We start from the raw sequence: 19,047 nt of genomic DNA, 5'->3' as shown, positions 1-19,047 counted from the left end.
GCACTCGGCGGCGCTAGGGGGCGACACGCAGGCACCTCGGCGGAAAAGAAACCTGCCGCAGAAAAGTAGTGTGTACAGAGGCGGCGATAAGGGCGTTACACGGGGGCCACAGGGGCACCCCGACGACAACACTTCAGATCATTTATCGTCAGCTGAATAAAGTATAGGTACGCAAAACTAATGTACACGCTAATAACAATGGTAGAAAGGAAATAATAAAATATATGAATATGTTTTAACACATTAAATATAAACACTCTTGCAAAGTGTGCAACAATCAATATAGCAAAATAAATATGAGACAATGCTGTACTTAAAGGAAAAGAGGAGCTACAGACCCACTACAGTCCATTTGCTTCATTACTCGACTGACTCCTCTTAATGTGGATCTGGGATCTGGGATCTTGTCCTTTACCGACGTTGTCCTGGCTGTTGCTCTGTACAGTGAATCAGACAAACATTCACGTTACTCAACAATAACATAACATTGAACGGATAAGAATCTAAACAGGATGTACACAACAAGCACTGACTCGATCATATAGTGTGCTGTAGTTATAATTTCAGAGTTGAGTCTATGTTTGCCAGATGGCAAATCTTTCCAGAAACAGTTCACTCGATGAAGTTCACCAACCTTTTGAACGTTGATAATGCATCATCATTTGGAGTTTAGACAATAGTCTAAGTATTTGCTAAAATGAACTGTTACTGTATATAAACTCTGATCAGCAGTGTTGCTCTAATGCAGCAGATGATTATCACAGCGAGAGGAGAAAAGCAAGACTTCTTTAGTCACTGATGCATCACATAGATAACAATAATCAACAAAACTGTCAACAAGGTGGAAGCAAGCTGGAGCCTCTTCTGTGGTTAAGAGGTTAACCACAGGGCCTCAGGAAGAAGAGTTACATGTTAATCACTTTACAACATTTTTGTAGCAACAAAATTGTTTTATTCGACATAAGCACCATCTCTTTCCTGCCCAGCGGCCACACACACTCAGTTTTTGTTTTTGTCACCGCTCATGAGGTAAACAGTTGTCAGCGATACAACCATGCCTTCGCTCAAAGCAACAGAAGCAAGCAGAGGAATGTTAGCAATCTGACCTGGGCACAGGCAGCGAAGGAAACACAATGAAGTCAACCAGGCCTTTGAAGTGGTCTCTTAGAAAGGAACGTAAACATTATTTTTCTTTGACTGTTAAAGCTGCTGCAACCTGTGAGCTTACTTTATTCACTGGATGAGAGAACAGGGGCATCTAACGTGTGACATATTAAAACATTTAATCTGCATCCCAGGATGAGATTATATCTGTAAATTGTACTGTATGTAAGAGTTGCTCTAAATTTCCTTTATTAAATATACATTTGCTTCGAGCAGAAGAATTGCCCCTGATGACATCACCATGGAAAGTATTACCTTCAGGTGATGACATCTGGAGGATAGACATATTGTAGATGTACACATTCTAGAATCATACTGTATATGTGAAAGTGTATATAAATACAGCATTACACATGAAGGTACAGCAGGGTCTGAGTGATTGTAATGGAACTAACTACATGAAAAGGTTTTCCCTCAACAATCTGGAATTAATATGGTACAATTAAATGCATGCACTAGTCTTGTACTACTTGTCTTGTATTAAGTACTGGACTACTTAAGTAAATAGTTACTTTGCAGCACCGTATTGCAGGCTTGAGCTCAAGAAAAAAAACTATTTACATTAGTATTTTTGAGGGGTATTACTAAATAGAAACCTCTTAAATGTCCTTGTGTGTGACGCAGTTATTAGAACTAGAATCACTGAATCACATTTAAAGTCTGTATATTTGGTCACTTTTAACTCTAAAGAGCAGATTTGGTTGAATAAAGGTCACAACATCTATCACAACCAATTGATTTCACATTTTCTCTTCTGTTGCTGCCTTTTTTTTTCCTACCACGAGACAAAAGAGGCGCAGGCCGCACATACACACGCACACAAGTTTAAACCATAAGACAACAGATGCCTCCAGCAATTACACAGCTGTATATGAATCAATAGTTTGTCCGCCTTTGAACAGCATCCTTAGCCCAACACAGCCGGAGACGTATCTCATCCCCTCCAGAACACAATGGAGGTCGTGACTGGGGCGCGACCCCTGAGGCTCCCCACAGACCAGTCAAATAAACACCAGAGCTGAGGCAGGAATCGGGGGTTGAGGTGTGGCGGGGGGGAAATTTATTTATTTCCGAAAATAAATAAGGACTTTACAAATTTCTGTAAATTAGGGTACAAACTGCAATAAAACTCAGCGTGCAGCAGTGTATGGATTTAAGTAGTTGATATATGATTATATACTTTTAAACATTGTAAAAAATAAAAATGCTAAAAAAATCTGATTTTAAATTGTTTTTTCTTTATTCACAAATTTATTTTCATTTGTGTTGGTGTTCAGGCTGCTCCCGTGCCAGATTGTGAACCTGCAGCTGTCAGGCCCATCTAAGATTAGAGGTTAGATTAGTGCGCCACCATGTGGTGGTTTGCGGCCATTACTTGATCGCCAAATACTCATCCACCGTAAATTCATCTCCACCATCTGGAGGGTGGCTGCTTCTCATGCATTTCGTGAAATTTACTCCTGAAAACTTTGCATTTCTAACGTTTCAAGGTAAACTTTTATAAAAAAAAATAATATCATCACCTGATTAATAGAAACTGTTTATCATCATCTACAGGGTAACAAAAGGCCTCCATGGCTTGGTGTGAATCAATCAGCTGCAGTGAAAGTGGTGCAATCAGCAGCACGTGCTGTCACTATTTCACGCGCACGCAGATGGCTCTATTGAGAAAGACGTGGGGAGGCTGGGATCAATTCAATTTGCTGTCTGAAAGATGGATGGATGGATTCCTTTTGGAGTTTATGAGCTAAGAAGGTTTTGAGTAATACTGGGAAAATGAAAGTGTCTAAAAATGAAGACGAAGCAAAAAGACATTAAGTTAGTGAGACCACACACACACACACACACACACACACACACACACACACACAGAAACTGTGCGAGACAAACTTTACAGAAAGTGTAACAAAACGGGTTTAAAAGTACAATCTAAACAAAGTTAATTTCTTCATTACATTATCCTTAACCTCAGCCTTTATTTTACTTATAGAAACAGCTGAAGTTTCGATTTTTTTTCTGATTGAAAGCAACCTGAAGTGGATAAATATATTTTTGATTACAATTAGGAAATAGAAAACCTTACTTTAAAACTTGTGTTACTTAGGAGGTTGTCATAAAGTCTTGTGCAGTAATAAGCAACTAACAAAGAGGACCTTTAAGGGCAATAAAGATGAATGTAAAGCTGTAAAGGAGTCATTAAATTCGAGTTAAATTCAGAACGAGCTGGTAAAAAGCAAACATTGCATTATCCGTGATTAGAGCGGAGGATTAAAGTTGAGATGATTCTTCCTTAATGTCTTTATGATTCGGTAATCATAAATCTGAATACTCTCTCCCTCTGTGTCCTCGGAGACAGCAGGAGGCTGAACAAACTCCCCTCCTGACTCACGGTGACTCTCCAACAAAGGCCCAGCAATTGGATTTCAAAGATCTTAACCAAATTGAAACCCAATGAATGTCGCCGTTTTAACTCGCCAGATTGGGCCGTGCGTTGGGGCCTAATGCACGCGCGCACACCTTCTGACGGGCCCGAGGTACAGATGGCCCGAGCGTGAGCCTGAATGGGGGGTGGGGGGGGGGGGGGTACCATCCGCGGCTGCTGACGCATTGTGGGGAGACGACGTCTTCAATACAGCACTTAATGAGAACAGACTGACTCTCTCTCCCTCCCCTCCTCCGTCCATTCTCCTCCTCCCTCCTGCTCGCGCTCCGATTCTCCACTTCTCCTCTCCTCTGCCCATTTCCATCTGTTTGGAGACAAAGGGCCACGAGCCAGCTCGAGCCCCGGGACCCTGCTGGTGAAGTAGGCAGGCATAATACGGCCCATCCCGGGGGCTGCATTTCAACACATGGACCGGGCTTTGTAGCCTGTACTTGCGCCGCTGCTCGGGCGCGCTCCACGCGCTCCCACGGACCCACCTCCGCGCGTGAGGCGACGGGGACGAAGCGCACGGGGGAGGGGGGGGGGGGGGGGCTCGCGAACGCCTCAGAATGCCCGGAATAAAGGAGAGGGCGAAAAAACGCGGCGGCACAAAAAGCCCCAAATGTTGTTCCTCGTCCCGTGAACATATGGCTGTTTGTTGTCATACTTTCTCTCCCCGTCCAATTTACTCCCTCTCTCAGAATGAAGCGGCCGCGTGGAGTGCTGGCTTTGAGTGTACCTGAATGACGACGAGGGGACTGATGTCCAAACGCCGATAATGGCCGCTGCATAATCCCCTGCCGTCTGCGCACCTCCCGACATATGGTCACTCTCTCCTCGGCCTCCACCATTACATAAGCCCGCAGCGCGTGCAGGGGGGTCGCGGTGAAACGTGGCGCTTTCTCACGCGCACCGGCCACGCTGTCAGCCAGGCTGCTCGCCGCCCTCAGCGGTTCTGCCCTCCGCTCGGCGCCTTCCTCTCCCCTCTGCCCCTTCTTCTGGGGGGGAGGAGGGGGAGGAGGAGGAGGGGGGGGGTGTAAAGAATAAATTGAAGAGGACCGATGCTACGGAAGCTTTTGGGGGATGAGGAGCACAAATGGCCTTGTAGTGCTCCACGGCGACGTACAGATGGACTCCTCCATTCAATAAGCTCGAGCAGAAGTCTGTCTCCGTGCCGCGCCAGAGCCGCCGAGCGTGTTTTGTGCTCTGAAGAGGACAATCTGTTGATGCAACATATTGGTGTTTTATTCTTTCTCTCTTTTTTTTTCATTGATAGAGTAGTTGGAGATATTGGACCAATCAGAGTCCAATGATGTAAATAGGCTACAATAAAATACTAATTAATTAGTTAGGCCAGTCTCAATGTGTTTTTTTCTTCAGTTTCTGTGGTTTTAGAAGGAACAACGTTGCAGAGGCAGCATTAGCTGATGTTTTATCAGTTATCGAAGGGGAAACACAGACTGAAGTAAGAGAATCCTATCCCAGCGTCTGAGACAGGTCCCCAGTCCATCACGGGTCACCGCGCTGGGATCGGACCCAGGACCCTGCTGCCCCTCCCCCCACCACTGACCCGGTCCAACCCTCCTGACCCTTGGTTCCTGTTGCTTTTGCTTCAGGCGTCCACCATCACATCGGTCGGTTGCCGTTCACGGACACTCCGAGACACCGTTCAGCTGATGCAAAGGCAGATGGCTCAAATTAAGCTTAAAAACGCCGGGCTTGACATCTAAACCTATTTAGACACAGACACTGTGCGTCTGAGTTGGGGTCTCGGGTGCCTCCATCCATCCCTCATTCGGCTGCCACCTAAAAGGCGCTGGGAAGCGTGTGTCGACATGCATCTTAGATTTTCAGCCGCACCAGCGCTAACTACAGCCGCTCACCTTAACCAGGTGTGTTCAGCCAATCACAAGCCAGAAGGAACCACGGCGCATACTTGGACTGGCGGTTGGTACCTTCCAGCTTCTGATTCACAGAACAAACGCGTTGGAGGACGTTACAGGAACCCGTCTGTCCTGCAGCAGCTCAACCCTGCGACATATTAACCAACTAACTCCGTTCTGAACACTGAAGCCATTCACCTCAAGCAGCCACTAACGGGCTGAGAGTCCGTGGAATGGGACCCAGAAATGAAACTCAACTGCGTGTTGAGGCTAACTCAGGCGGAAGCGGGTTCCAACGCACATGAAGCCAACTTTTTTATGGTTTATTCCTGCTTCCAAGCAGTCGCGCTCGCGTGTCTCCAAACATTCCCGCCGACGCGTGTCCCCCTGCGAGACCTCCGTGACCCCCGGGGACGCAGCTGAAGGTACGGGCAGCAAGTCGGGCAGATGACTGACAAACTGACAGATGCCAAATGGAAAGTGGAGACGCAGGAGGCCCTTGAGCGGAGAAAGGAGAGAACATTTCATTCCACCTTCAGTCGCCACAGTTAAAAAGATTTGAAACGAGAAATGTGGCTTTGTTAAAGCTCCGGCGCAGCTGCTACCTGACGGACGCACGGACGCACGGACGCACGGAGCGACGGACAGATCTGTTTTATTGTTTGGAATGGTACATATTAGACATAATGCATTCTGTTGCTCAATTGGATCAGCTTAACTGTGGCATTTCTGGGGTGAAGGGATCGATTCCCACTGGGGCCACCCGTGCTCGTGCCAAAAAAAGGTTCACTCATCATAATCTAATGTGGCTGGGATGAAAGCATTCACACATCCTCCACACATCCTGCTCCCAAAGCAAGGCTTTTTATAGAACAATCGATGGAAACAGGCATATATATATATATATATATAATATATATATATATATATATATATATATATATATATATACATATATATATATATATATATAATATATATACACAACAAATGAATATAAATATTTGGATCCTGTTCCTTATTTTTGCTCATACCATTTGGCAATATTACATCTCAGCGCTCGCTCGCTCGCTCTCGCTCATAAATTTCCATCTCTTCCATCCCTCCTCTCTCTCCGGGTTTCCCACGGGAGGTGCCAGACGGCCAGTAATTTGGTTGTCTTGGCTCGTCTGGAGTAACACCTGCCCCCTCTCTGGGGAGGGAAACAGCCTTTCAGCCAGGAGCACACATGTAGGCTACCACTGCCTTTAGCTGCTGACCAGTGTGTGTGAGTGTGAGAGTGTGTGTGTGTGTGTGTGTGTGTGTGTGTGTGTGTGCTTGTACAGTAGATAAATGTAAGAAGAAGTGTCTTTATGTTGAGCAGAGGTTTTATTAATATGCTTGTATGATTTGCTTCTATTTTACTTTACACGCTCTGCGTGTGCGCGTGAGCGTGCGCGCGCCGTACAGTGGAATAAATGCGTGTAGGCTGTGAAGAGGCGCGCGAGTGAAACCTATACCTACAGTATAGCGCCGTGGCGTGCACCCGTGCACGCGCGACCGCGCGAGCGTGACGTCATCATGCGCCGTGCTCATCTTAACTGATAGCTAAATATTTAGATTGGCCGATACCTGTGACGTTTATCTATATTGCAAAAAAATTTAAAAATAATACCAATAAATTAACTGAAGCACATTTTAAAGGAGGACAAACATTTTTTTCAAATATTTCTGTTTTAATTAAAAATAACACCGGAAAATATGAAAAGTTTGTCCATTAGAAACCAGCTGTCACACGATACCTCTACTACAAAAGATCTGCATAAAGCAACAAGTAGCCTACACAACCCTGAAGAGACAAAAAATCTTTGGATAGAGGATATGTTTTTTTCTTTACTATAAAATTACTTGTTGGATTTGTAATACAAAGAAGAAACAAATCATATAAAAAAATAAAACAGTTGATAAAAAAATTAAAACACCAAAACAACCACAACATAATGAAGACAGTTTTCCGAAATTATTATTTTTTGGTCACAGCAAAGAAATAATAATAAATAAATAAATAACATAAAAGTTCTAATTCAAATTAGCATCTTAGTCGTAAAACTGTTGATTTGACATGATTTTGTCGATGACTTTAATTTAAAAAATAAATTAAAATTATATTTATGTTTTTATTTAGCAGCCCAATTTTCCAATTCCTAATCTTCGAGCACAAAACATTAAGGGAAATAAATATTTATGGGGCAACTGAAGCCCACGTTGAAGTGCTTATCGTTGCTATTGATAAACAATAGACGTGACATAAATAAATAAAACGAACATTAAAACAATAAGTTACAGGATGGGTCAACAGAAAGTGCCGTTGTAAGAGTAGAACACAATCACTTTCAATTTTACAGCCTAAAATATAGAAGCAACAAACAATATACATTTGTACAAAAAGACGCCAGCCTATGATGTCAACATAAATAAATTAGCCTTAAATATCAACACAATTAAATAAATAACTTCATACATATTTTTTAAAAAATGATTAAGGTCACAATTTTATATGTCATAAGTGGCACTTACGCAATGAATCTTTTTTTTCTTCCTTTACGGAAACATCGTCTAAACTAGATCTAAAGCAGCTATATCGTTTACATCCGCTCATTTGGATTTGACAAAAGCCCCAGTGTAACGCGAGGGAAGGATTCATGACCGTATAGTAAGGTCATTTAATGTGGAAAATGAAATCTGGGCTCCATCCTCCAGCACATCACTGTCAGGAGGGAACCATCAGTGACCCGGGCCCCTACAGCTCCTCCTCCCCCACTGCGAGCAGTACAATTATTATCACTCTCATTATTGCATCGAACAGCTCTTTTCTCGCGTGTTGCTTTTGTTCAGTGAGCGGTCTGGATTTAAAGTTGAGGCTTTTACACGGGACCAGCTTTGAACCTACTGGACTCACTGGGCTCGACTCAGTGGCTGTAAGATGGCAAAGGTCCAGGTTGCGGGAGGAACGAATCTGGTAGAATGAAAGTATGTGACTAATTTTGGCTCTGAAGAGTTTCAAGTTAGACAGTTTATATTGATATTGATTTTTACAATCAAGTTGCGCAGTAAACACATCTGTGGAAAACACATCTGCATGGAAACAGGTTTCTTCTTCTTAATTAGAATCAATTTCCGGGTTATGTTTTTTTCTGCAGCTGATCTCGTTAGACTTGTTGATGCGCTCTTAAGAGTTTGTCGACAATAAACACCCTTGTTTACGGGTTTTCTTAGTCACTGACACATCTGCAGGAAATGTCTGCGACACTGGCTTCCTTCTTCCTCCCTCCCTCATTTATCGGTCGAACCTCACTGACACCTTTGCCAAACCCAAATGACCTCCAGCGTGCGCTCCAGTCCGAACTACCAACCCACGTTTCTGTCGCCTGTGTGTGTGTGTGTGTGTGTGTGTGTGTGTGTGTGGTGGGGGACTTTTAGACATCCAACACGTGGTTGAGATAGGAGATGTAGCATATAGCCAGTCTGAGGATCTCGATCTTGGACAGTTTCTTGTCCGGGGGCAGGGTGGGGAGTAATTTCCTCAGCTCCGCGAAGGCCACGTTGAACGCCTCCACCCGGATCCGCTCTCTGGTGGCGTGGGCCGAGCGGTACTTGGCCGTGGCCCTCCGCCTCCTCCTCTTCTCCTCCCTGCTAAGGGGCTGCTCGGCTTTGCATTTAGCCCTGTCCTCGCCTTCCGCCGGCTCGTCCGAGGTGCAGCCGGCGGATTTGAGACCGTTGAGCATCGTCTCCGGATCGGACTGGGTCCAGGAGAGGTCCGCCTCAGCTTGATCCGGACTCAGCATCATTTTTGATCTGCGGTGGTTGGTTGTCGCTGCTCCGGAGGAACCTGCACAGACAAAACCAGACAGAGAACACCGATTTATTCTACTCTCTCCCATAAAACAATAACTTACATACATTTTATATAACGAGTCCGAATCGACCCTCTCCACAAATAATGAAAAACCGTCCAATACATTTTATTATTATTATTCGTAGCTTTTTCTGTCACCCCGAGGCCCCTGCATGAGAAACCCCAAAGCGGGCACTTGTTTGGGTGCCTCCGGAAATCCAAAATGCAGTCTACCATTATTGCATAATAACATTAAACTCCATAAATAATGAACGCCCCGAAATGATTAATTTATTAAAGCCCGAGGCCCCAGAAAGCGCTCAACAATTAGAGGAAACACAATTTTATCTGAGTTCAGATTTTTTTCTCCAGTGAGTTGTTTTTGATTTGTCCTGAATAAAATTGAAATTATTTCTAAGGGAGAATTTCCCCCTTTTTGTGAATTAACATAATCAGAATGGGCCATCCGTCACAGTGTGATGAACACATCTGTTTGGCTGAGGCCGCGCTGACTTGACAGCATGGAGACAAAAATAATGTTGACATCTGCTGGACATGAAACCATCGGAGCTACTGTTAAATGCACACACGCAAAGCAAACACACGAATACTACATTACACGGATACGGGATGTGTATTAAAACAAACTTGTGGACTGTGGACGCTGACACCCACCTTGACAAATAGTCGTTTGTTTAGAGATTGTTTTCTTCTTGAAACAAACTTAAAACGCTGCGGAGCGGAGCCTCAACTCCAAATTAACTCATATTCCAGCGGACAAACCACCATCGGATGTTAAACAGAGTCTAACGATGGCGCAAAAGTGAAAAAGGGGAAAGTTGCTTCACTTTTTCAGGCGGAAACTTGCACCTGCATGGGAATCACGCGTGGGGTCAAACGTCAGGAAAAAAAGGGGGGGAAATGTTCCTGCGGACCAAAACAAGGCCGAGCTTCGGGGGATCGGTGCTGATGGGTGCGCAAAAACAACAAACAAACAAAACAAAACAAAACAAAAAAAAAAAAACAGGCGGTTAAAAATACGTGAGCGGGGATCAGTCAGCTCCACGCGTGATCCCGGCGATGCGCAGACAATAGGCGGAGATGGGATGATAGTGGTTAAAGTGCAGCGAGGGCTACTCGTCCATCCGCCTGTGGTAGATGTGGATAAAGGAGCGAGATAAGGAGGCTCTCCCGTGTCAGGAATCAGCGGATCGGAAGCCGCTTCACAGATAATCCCCGTGTTTCTCCTCCCGTCTTTCTTCCAGCGAGTGTCATATGCGAGATAAGATCCAAACGATCCCGACTAATAAAGGCTCACTTCGGGGACGGAGGGGATGGAATATATTTGAGGAATGGTATTGTCTAACGCCGCCCCCTCCCTCACTCACCCCCCTCTCTCCACCTCCCTCCCTCCCCTCACGCCTCCTCCTCCCCCTCCCTCTCCTCACGCCCCTCGGCCCTCGAGCGCTGTCCCTCCCGTGGGAGTAGTGGGCAAAGGAGATGCAGAGATGCACGCATGATAAAGAATGGAAAATAATAAATAAATACGCGTGTCCGCGGCGTGAGAGCGTGCACGTGTGTGTGATTTGTTGTGTTGGTGTATAGTAATGATGGAAAATAAATTACCTGGATTGAAGAGCAGGCAGGAAGAGAGGAAGACAGGAGTTCAACTGGATTATTTTCACCAACAGGAACATTTAAAACACGTATTTCATTCATATATTTAAAATATAATTTATCAAAATCTTTATTGATTGTATATCTTTGTTATGCTTGGAGGTGACCCCTGGGTCAGAACCTGTGTGTGGAGTAAAGGATGATGTCAGAGGCAACAGTTATCACGGAAAGAATAAAAACAAACAAACATAAAAGCACAAAGCAGAAGATTGTTTGCTTTTCACTTTGGGAGTTTGTTACACAAGGACCAGGGCCCCTGTCTGTCCCCAGGGCTCAGCGTTTCCACAGCCCACTCGTTCTTTGATGAAATGCTCCTTAAGATAAAAAGATAAGATGGACACAGAAGATCGCCTGATACCATCTCATTAAGACTCACGAGTCAGGTTAGGAAATCTCTCTCTGTCTAAGTGTGTCAAAATACATATTTAATGGTGATTTTATATACATTTTCCCATTGATTTAAAATGTTGAAGAAGAAACACCAGGATATTCGGTTGTTACAAACTTTATATAAATGATCCTGTCACACATGGAAGTACTGGACACTTTTTGAGAGAAGCACGTCTCTACCCTTGTTGTCCCATCATGCATCCGTTTGCCCAGTGGCACCACCAGCACTGGGTCAGGGGGGCACGGTTCCAGAGGAGGGGCACTGGCCAGTAAGTGTGGGGACTAGCTGCGCCTAACGAGGTGATTAAAACGATAAGGGGAAGCATGGATGACTAGCCGTGGCCCGCAGCCACCGCGGTTAGAGAGAGAGAGAGAGAGAGAGAGAGACAAGGACCACCACAGCGCCAGAAGGAGCGCAGCAGCGCGTGTGAGGCCCTACGTGTGTGTGTGAGGTGACGGACAGCCCGCCCTGGGCTCCAGCCGGGGTCCGCGGACACGGACAGGCTCGCAACGGGGCGCATCGGCGGCGCGTCACCACCAGGAGACAGAGGCCTCCTGACAGCTGGAGCCCACGGACACACGCGCACACGGCCCGCCACCCTAATTGCTCCGCAGACGGGGGAGAACGTGGAGATGGTCTGCGCTCGGCGCCCGGACCCCTCCTCGGTTTGCGGAGCCCTCGGCCAAAGACGCCAAGGACCCCTCCAAGGCTGTTTTGTTTGTGCCTGCTGCAATTACACCCTCCAGCTGATGTACTGGCTCTGGAGACAGGGAGGCAAACTGCAGGGTGGTGTAGTCACCAGAGAATGGAGCTGTCCGTGAGGGGGGGGGAGTCATGGCCGTCCATGTCTTCGGCGTGTGATGGTCGTCATGTGGCCCATTCCACACACAGCCCTTTCATGATTAGAGCTTCTCTTTGGATGGTCAGTGCGTTGATATGCATTTCATTTAACTCAAATAACAAAGCATTCAGCAGTGATATACTGCTTTTCAATTAAAACCACACTACATCATCATTAACAAGATTAACACCACCTGGTGGATTCGCAGAGTGAGCCGCGCGCACACTAACTCTTTACATCTAGACGTGGATTTTACCTCACTTATTTGAAGAAGAAGAAAGAAAAGATACTGATTCCTTCCTCTACAGCGCATGTGGAACATCTGGGCTCATTTAGGAGACAGAATTAAAACAAAACCAGGGAGAGATGCCACCAGATGCCACTGCCTGCTGCAGTAAATGGTGTTTTACCGGTACAGCCTCACCTAAATGGAACCTCCTGAACCACCTGCTCACGTAAATAGAACGAGTTCTGGTACAACAGTTATGTATGTTTTCGTCTACATCCAAATAAAGCACAGGGGCGTGGCCGGGGGGGGGGGGGTCAGGGTGGCCCCCATCCCCTGCCCCGGTGCAAACTGCACAGTTTGCAGCAGGCATCAGATGGTTCTGATGGTGGTTCTTTTCTCAAAACATTAGAACCACCTCCTAATATCATGCACTTTAATATGACTCCAACACCCAGTGACACCTCAGTGATAAACAAATAGTTGATTGATCACCTTTCTGACGGATTCACAGTCAAAACAGTTTAAGACCTGATACATTTAGAATCTGGGGTAGAGTCGCTGCACTGCATTATGTGTAGGAATAAACATTGCTTATTCTCTTCATGCCGTTATTGTTTCAGTTGAGTTCAGTCTGAGCTGACTAACAAACAGCGAGTCTGTCATTCCAGCCTCTAACGTGGAGCTGGTGCGTCGAGTCGCAATACGCTTTAACACGTAGCGTTCGGAGACACTTCTGATGTGATTCATTAGCTGCAGAGAAAACGTTTCTCCACTGCGTGTGATCGTCCAAAAGCTTGAGCAGCGCCGCCACTGGGAACAATAAATTCAATGGCTTAAATTGCCTTGTTTTACTTTCCCGACAACCCCATTATCTATCAGGTGATTACAGCTCACGAACCCAGAAAACGCCTTCATTCACTGGTCTTATTTAAGCAAGTTGTTATGACTTAAATGATATTTATTAAGTGAAACTGAAAAGAAAAATCCTCAAGGTTATTTGGAAACTGAGAGACACACACAGATGTTGAACTGTTGAACTGAATACATTGAGCTTCTTACAGCAAATAAAGGCTTGATTTGGTCATTTGACGGTGAGGTGCTCCTTTGAAACGACCACCGTAGGAACATGAGTTTAGGCCGACTTGAAATGCCCTCTTACTGTGGCTCCTGTAATCTTTCACAAGTGGCAGGAAAGGAAGCAGATCACTGATTTATGGTTATGATTATTTTTGCAGGGCTTATATCAAGAATCCAGCTGAGGCCTTATATTGCAGCTTCACAGGAAATAAGATGCAAATTTGAAATCCGATTTTTTTGTTCGCAAAGGATCAAATTGTATTCCAGACTAAAGAAAGATGTTGTACAAGCTTTAAATCCCATCAAACGGACCCTCGTTTTTTTTTCGGACGTCAATTTGAAGAAGCTGTCACCAAAAAGTCAGAAAGCGATGGATGTCACACTGATGAGACGTCTGTGACGGAGTTATTTCTCTAATCAGTCAGCGCTCAGTAAACCCTGCAGCTGTCTGAGCTGCTTGTTACAACAAAAAAACACCTTGAACTTGGGCGACATACTCCCACCTGTCACCTATCACACACACACACACACACACACACACACACACACACACACACACACACACACACACACACACACACACACACACACACACACACACGCAGGTTTGAACATTCCCAGGGAGCAGTGGGATGGAGCTGTGAAATGGGAAGGATTAGTCACTTTGTCAGGAGATGTATGAGGCGTCTCTCAGGTGGACGGTGAGCCACGGGGGGCATCTGGGAGGAAGGGGGAGACGTGAGGGGAAGGGGGGGGCAGTGACGGACAGGTAGGAGACAAATGGACGTGAGCAGACACGAAGACGGAGTGCGAGAAACTGCAGTTGGAGACGGCGGGAGTTGTGCTGACTGATCATTTAGCCCCAGAAACTCCAATCTGACAGTGACTTCGCGTTCACATTTGCATCGCTTACTCACACACACACACACACACTCACACACGGGGAAGCTCTGCACTCTGGCTGCGTGAACGCCAGCTTGTCCATGTGCTGCGTTCCGTCTCTTCTTCCAGGGTAGTGAAACAGGCAGCGGGCTGGACACTGGCCTGTGTGTGTGTGTGTGTGTGTGTGTGCGTGCGTGTGTGTGTGTGTGTGTGTGTGTGTGTGTGTGTGTGTGTGTGTGTGTGTGTGTGTGTGTGTGTGCGTGGGGGGTTGGGGGGGCGGTTCAGGCCTGAACAGGAGGTGCGGGATCCAAAACCTGGGGGTCCCATGTGAGAATGTGGCCATCGTCAGCGCTGCCGTGGCAGGCCTCGGCACCATCTGTGCTCCCAGTAGGACGCCCAGCGAGTTCCCCGCCACCCAGACACATATGGACACACAAAGGTGCTCACTTTCCCCATTGCTCTCTCTCTCTCTCACGGACGTGCAGTTACATACACACACACACACACACACACACACACTGGGAGCTGATAGAAATACACTGGGGACTGGATTGCAAGATGGGAGGAAGGATGATGAGTTGGGCGAATGTGCAGTGAACAGGATGATAGTGTCTTGATGATGATGATGATGAGGAGGATGCTGACGTAAGTGTGATGACTTCACAGAGCGAAGGAGTCATTATTAGTCAGCAAACAAGTCAGCTCTAGGAGTCACACCAAACTCACGCGTACTGTAAATCCACTCACTCTGTTCACTTAGAGCAACAACATGCAACATAAACTAGCACCGTCTTAAAGATGAACCGCACCTGAAGCAAACGAGCAGAGGTTAGCCGTTAGCAGCTAACGTTAGCCGCTAACATCTGCTCGTTGCTGCTTCAAAGTGCACCTGCTGAGTGTTTGAAGTCACTTATTGTAGCATAGATTCATTTGTAAGTTACTCGATGAGCTGGTCAGTTGGACCCAACCTTCCTGTTCAAACTGCAGCGTGTTTGAGGTTTGAGCGGCTTGTGCGGCTTTGCTAGCTCATGCAGGTGCATCACGATTGAATTGCTCTTCACTACAAACATTAGCTGATGAACACTTCACTGACTCCGATCCTCTCATCGGTCTTCCTGCCTTCCTCTACCTTCTCCCCCGTCTCCCCGTTCAGCGCAGACCTACATTCTCCGCGGCCTCCTCCCCTCGCCCGCTGACCTTCCCATCTTGGCCTCTAGCCCCCCTCTGAAGCTGCACCTGCATCACTCACTTTGTTGCCCGGACTCACCTGCAGCTGCCCCACACCTTCATCTTCCACACACCTCGCATCGCACCCAGGCTCGCTGCCCCTCTGCGTCTCCCCCTCTCCCCTCCCTCACACCCTAGTGGCCCCTGTCCCTCCATTCGGGGTCTCCAGCTGGCTGATGAGTTCATTAGGCCCAGGGCTCTGCCAAAGAACATGGCGCTGTTGAGCCAAACGGGGAGGGCATCAGCGGGCCCCTGGTGGCCATTGGGCACCGACCGCGGTCATTGGAGGCGGGACAGAAAAGTCCCTGAATGTCCCACATGTCCAGTTCCACGCTCGGTGTCCAGTCTTGGAGCATCAGACTGTTATTTCGCACATTAGCAATCTGGTTTCTCCCTGAAACTTCGGCGGGGAGAGTGCGTGGCATTGTGGTTTGAAGGGGTCCGCGTAAACAATGAGGGAAACAGATTTCTAATAATCCCCACAGGTCGCAGTGACATCTGGCCCCACACTTGAGCGTCGGCTCAATTAATTCAGAAAACACAAAACAAAAAGCGCCAGGGGCAAAGATCTGGGGGACTTAACAGGCCGCTTTGTATGTGTGTCTATCAGTGTGTGCGTGCGTATTGATTGTGGCGTTTGATCAAGTCAGCTGCAGCACACGTGTGTTCAAATTAGTCAAGGTGTACAGCTGCGTCGCCGTTTTAATTTCTACCAAAACAGCAACAACACTGATTTCTCAACTTTCCTGTAACGGACTCCTGCTGCGTTTCACCTGCAGCCTCCTTCCTCCATCCACTCTCACCTCGTCCCTCCTCCGTCCTCTCCTTCCTTCCACTCGCAGGTGGGTCAGCCGGGGTCAGGGCCTCCGTGCTGGGGCTCAGGTGTAGCCTCAGCTGGGCGGGAGGAGGGGAGGAGAGGAAGGAAGGAGAGGAAGGAAGGAGAGGAAGGAAGGAGAGGAAGGAAGGAGAGGACGAGACGAGGACTCGATCCCGGAGGGAGTCTGTCACGGGGAGGAAAAGAGGAAACAAACACGAGCATTCAGGCAAGTTTAAAAAAAAGACAACAGCTTTGTCCCTCACCCCTTTTTTCTACACCTCCCCCATCTTCTCTCGCTCTTCCCCTCTTTCCCTCTCACTCCTTCTCTCCTGGGAGAGGCCTGGCCGGGCTTGGCCTGGACGCCATCTGCTGCATAATGTAACGGGATGGAACTCCAAATCCTTCATTTCCACTCACTGCCTGTCATCTGTGTGTGTGTGTGTGTGTGTGTGTGTGTGTGTGTGTGTGTGTGTGTGTGTGTGTGTGTGTGTACATATGCACATGTACACTCAAAGGGTGCGAATGTTTGAGCGCGTGTGAGATCTCATTTTACGGATGTTGTGACACTAACTCGTCCAGCGATGATGTTGAGTGATGGCTTTGATTAACTACGAGGTGATGCCAGACCTAAAACTGTGTGTGTGTGTGTGTGTGTGTGATTATTACGCTGCTGTGAAGACGCAGGTCCAGCAGTGTGCGTCGCATCCACCGAGCTGCTGTTGTCTTTCAAATTCTATTTTCTCGTGTAGCAAAACCTGGGAACGAGAAAGCGCGTTAACGGCAGCTACTGGGAAATCTTAAAACCCGAGTCGAGCCGGGCGAGTGGCACTTTGCCAGGGATGTCACAAATTTGCTTTTTGTTTACAAGTTAACAAACAAAAGTGCTCACACGCCGAGTCGTGTTTAAGTGCCCCGCCCCTGCTCGGCTGTGCTGGTAACCCGGAGGTGCAAAGAGTTGTCCCTCCAGGTCCCCGTGGGGCCGCAGTGAATTGGGGGGCCATCTGTTTTCTGGTAATAAGCTTTCTCTTCATTCATTCATTCTCTCTCTCTCTCTCTCTCTCTCTCTCTCTCTTTCTCTCTCCTTCTTTCTCTCTATTGCTAAACGTTTCATTCCACTTTCGCCTCCCTGTTTCGCATGAAGCAGTGAGGCGACGCTCTGGTACGAGAGTTCCACGTCGCTCCCGGACACAGCGCCGGCCTGTGAGTTTAAGGGAACGGAGATATGGTGAAATATCAGAGTGTGAACCCTGAACTCTGACCAGCTATCCATGGCTGCTGACGCAAAGTCAACGCGACACATCCCTCCTCACGTAGACCCACGTCCCCTCCTCCTCCAGCTGCTGGGCAGCCATCACATGGCATTTCCTTTGTTGCCCTGGTATATAGGATTTATAACAGATCTGAAAGCTCACAATAAATAAACAATAGGAAACAAATTCCAATTTAAATGACACTGCAACAACATTACATTGATCCTATTACTGAGTGTGTTCACATGCAGGCACCAGATTAATAAGACAAAGCAGGAGAACGTATCTGCATGAACATACAAGAGAAAGACTGCCATTTGCTCATTTTCGCCACCCAGGAGTAATATTTGGACGATATTGATGTTCAGACCCCTCTCTTCCCATTACGCTCCTGCACCGGAGCCGCCTGCTCTCACCTGCGGAGAGTCGCCGATGACTCCCTGATTGTTTAACTGGTTCGGTTTGGCGAAACACGTGGCATTAGACGGCACCGGATCAATCAGAACGGTTGCCGTGGCGACGGTGGGATGCGTAAAGGGGAGCGGATGGAGCGGGAGGAGGACAAAAGTGAGGTTAAGTTCACACAAATGCGCACCTGTGTGGCTGCGTCAGCACGCGGGCGCTGTCCAAGGTCCTGGCGAAAACGCGTGCGCTGTGTGGAGGACAAACACCCGCTTGCAGCTGTGCATGGGTTCCAATCAGACCTAACACCACACAACACAACGTTATGTTTCATTAGAGGCCATACATGACAACATCAATATGTCATTTGATATTGTTCATTATCTCGGCTGCTGCATTATCTGATTTATGCCTTCCTATAGCGGGCTTCAACACAGCCGAGTGTTATATCATGATTATGAGAGGTCTGGGCTCTGGGATGCTGTCTGCATCTCATTCAGGCAGAATGAAGTGGATCAATATAGCGGAGGGGGCTGAAATGGGGGCTCTGCATGTGCATAGACAGACAGCCTTGGGAGATCAGAGTGCACAACTGCTTGCGGCTTCAAGCAAGCGCTGCCTCTTTTCCATCTCTCAATCACACACACACACACGCACGCACACACACACACACACACACACACACACACACACACACACACACACACACACACACACACACACACACACACACACACACACACACACACACACACACACACACACACACACAGTGCGCGCAGCTGTTTTGTGTTGCGTGCAGATGCACCGAGTGGACCGTTTTGTCCGCAGCAGCATTTAGGTGCAGAAAGAATATAATCACTCAGTCTGTCAGTCTGCGGCTGCTTCTGTCCTCCACAAACTTCATGAAG

General features: G+C 47.1%; 1 protein-coding gene across 1 annotated transcript; it reads right to left on the bottom strand.

The window, feature by feature from the left end:
* Positions 1-6,961: 6,961 nt before the first annotated feature.
* Positions 6,962-10,717, bottom strand: nhlh2 (nescient helix loop helix 2). The gene is made up of 2 exons (XM_029143078.3): positions 10,019-10,717; positions 6,962-9,337 (listed from the first exon to the last, which is right to left on the bottom strand). The coding sequence occupies exon 2, from the start codon at positions 9,294-9,296 to the stop codon at positions 8,925-8,927; it is 372 nt and encodes a 123-aa protein (XP_028998911.1). The 5' UTR covers positions 9,297-9,337; positions 10,019-10,717; the 3' UTR covers positions 6,962-8,924.
* Positions 10,718-19,047: the final 8,330 nt, after the last annotated feature.

This window comes from Betta splendens, chromosome 2 (genome assembly GCF_900634795.4).
Source record: "Betta splendens chromosome 2, fBetSpl5.4, whole genome shotgun sequence".
NCBI classification, from domain to species: domain Eukaryota; kingdom Metazoa; phylum Chordata; class Actinopteri; order Anabantiformes; family Osphronemidae; genus Betta; species Betta splendens.
The sequence above is the reverse complement of the archived record's forward strand: the minus strand, read 5'-3'. Positions and strand labels throughout refer to the sequence as shown.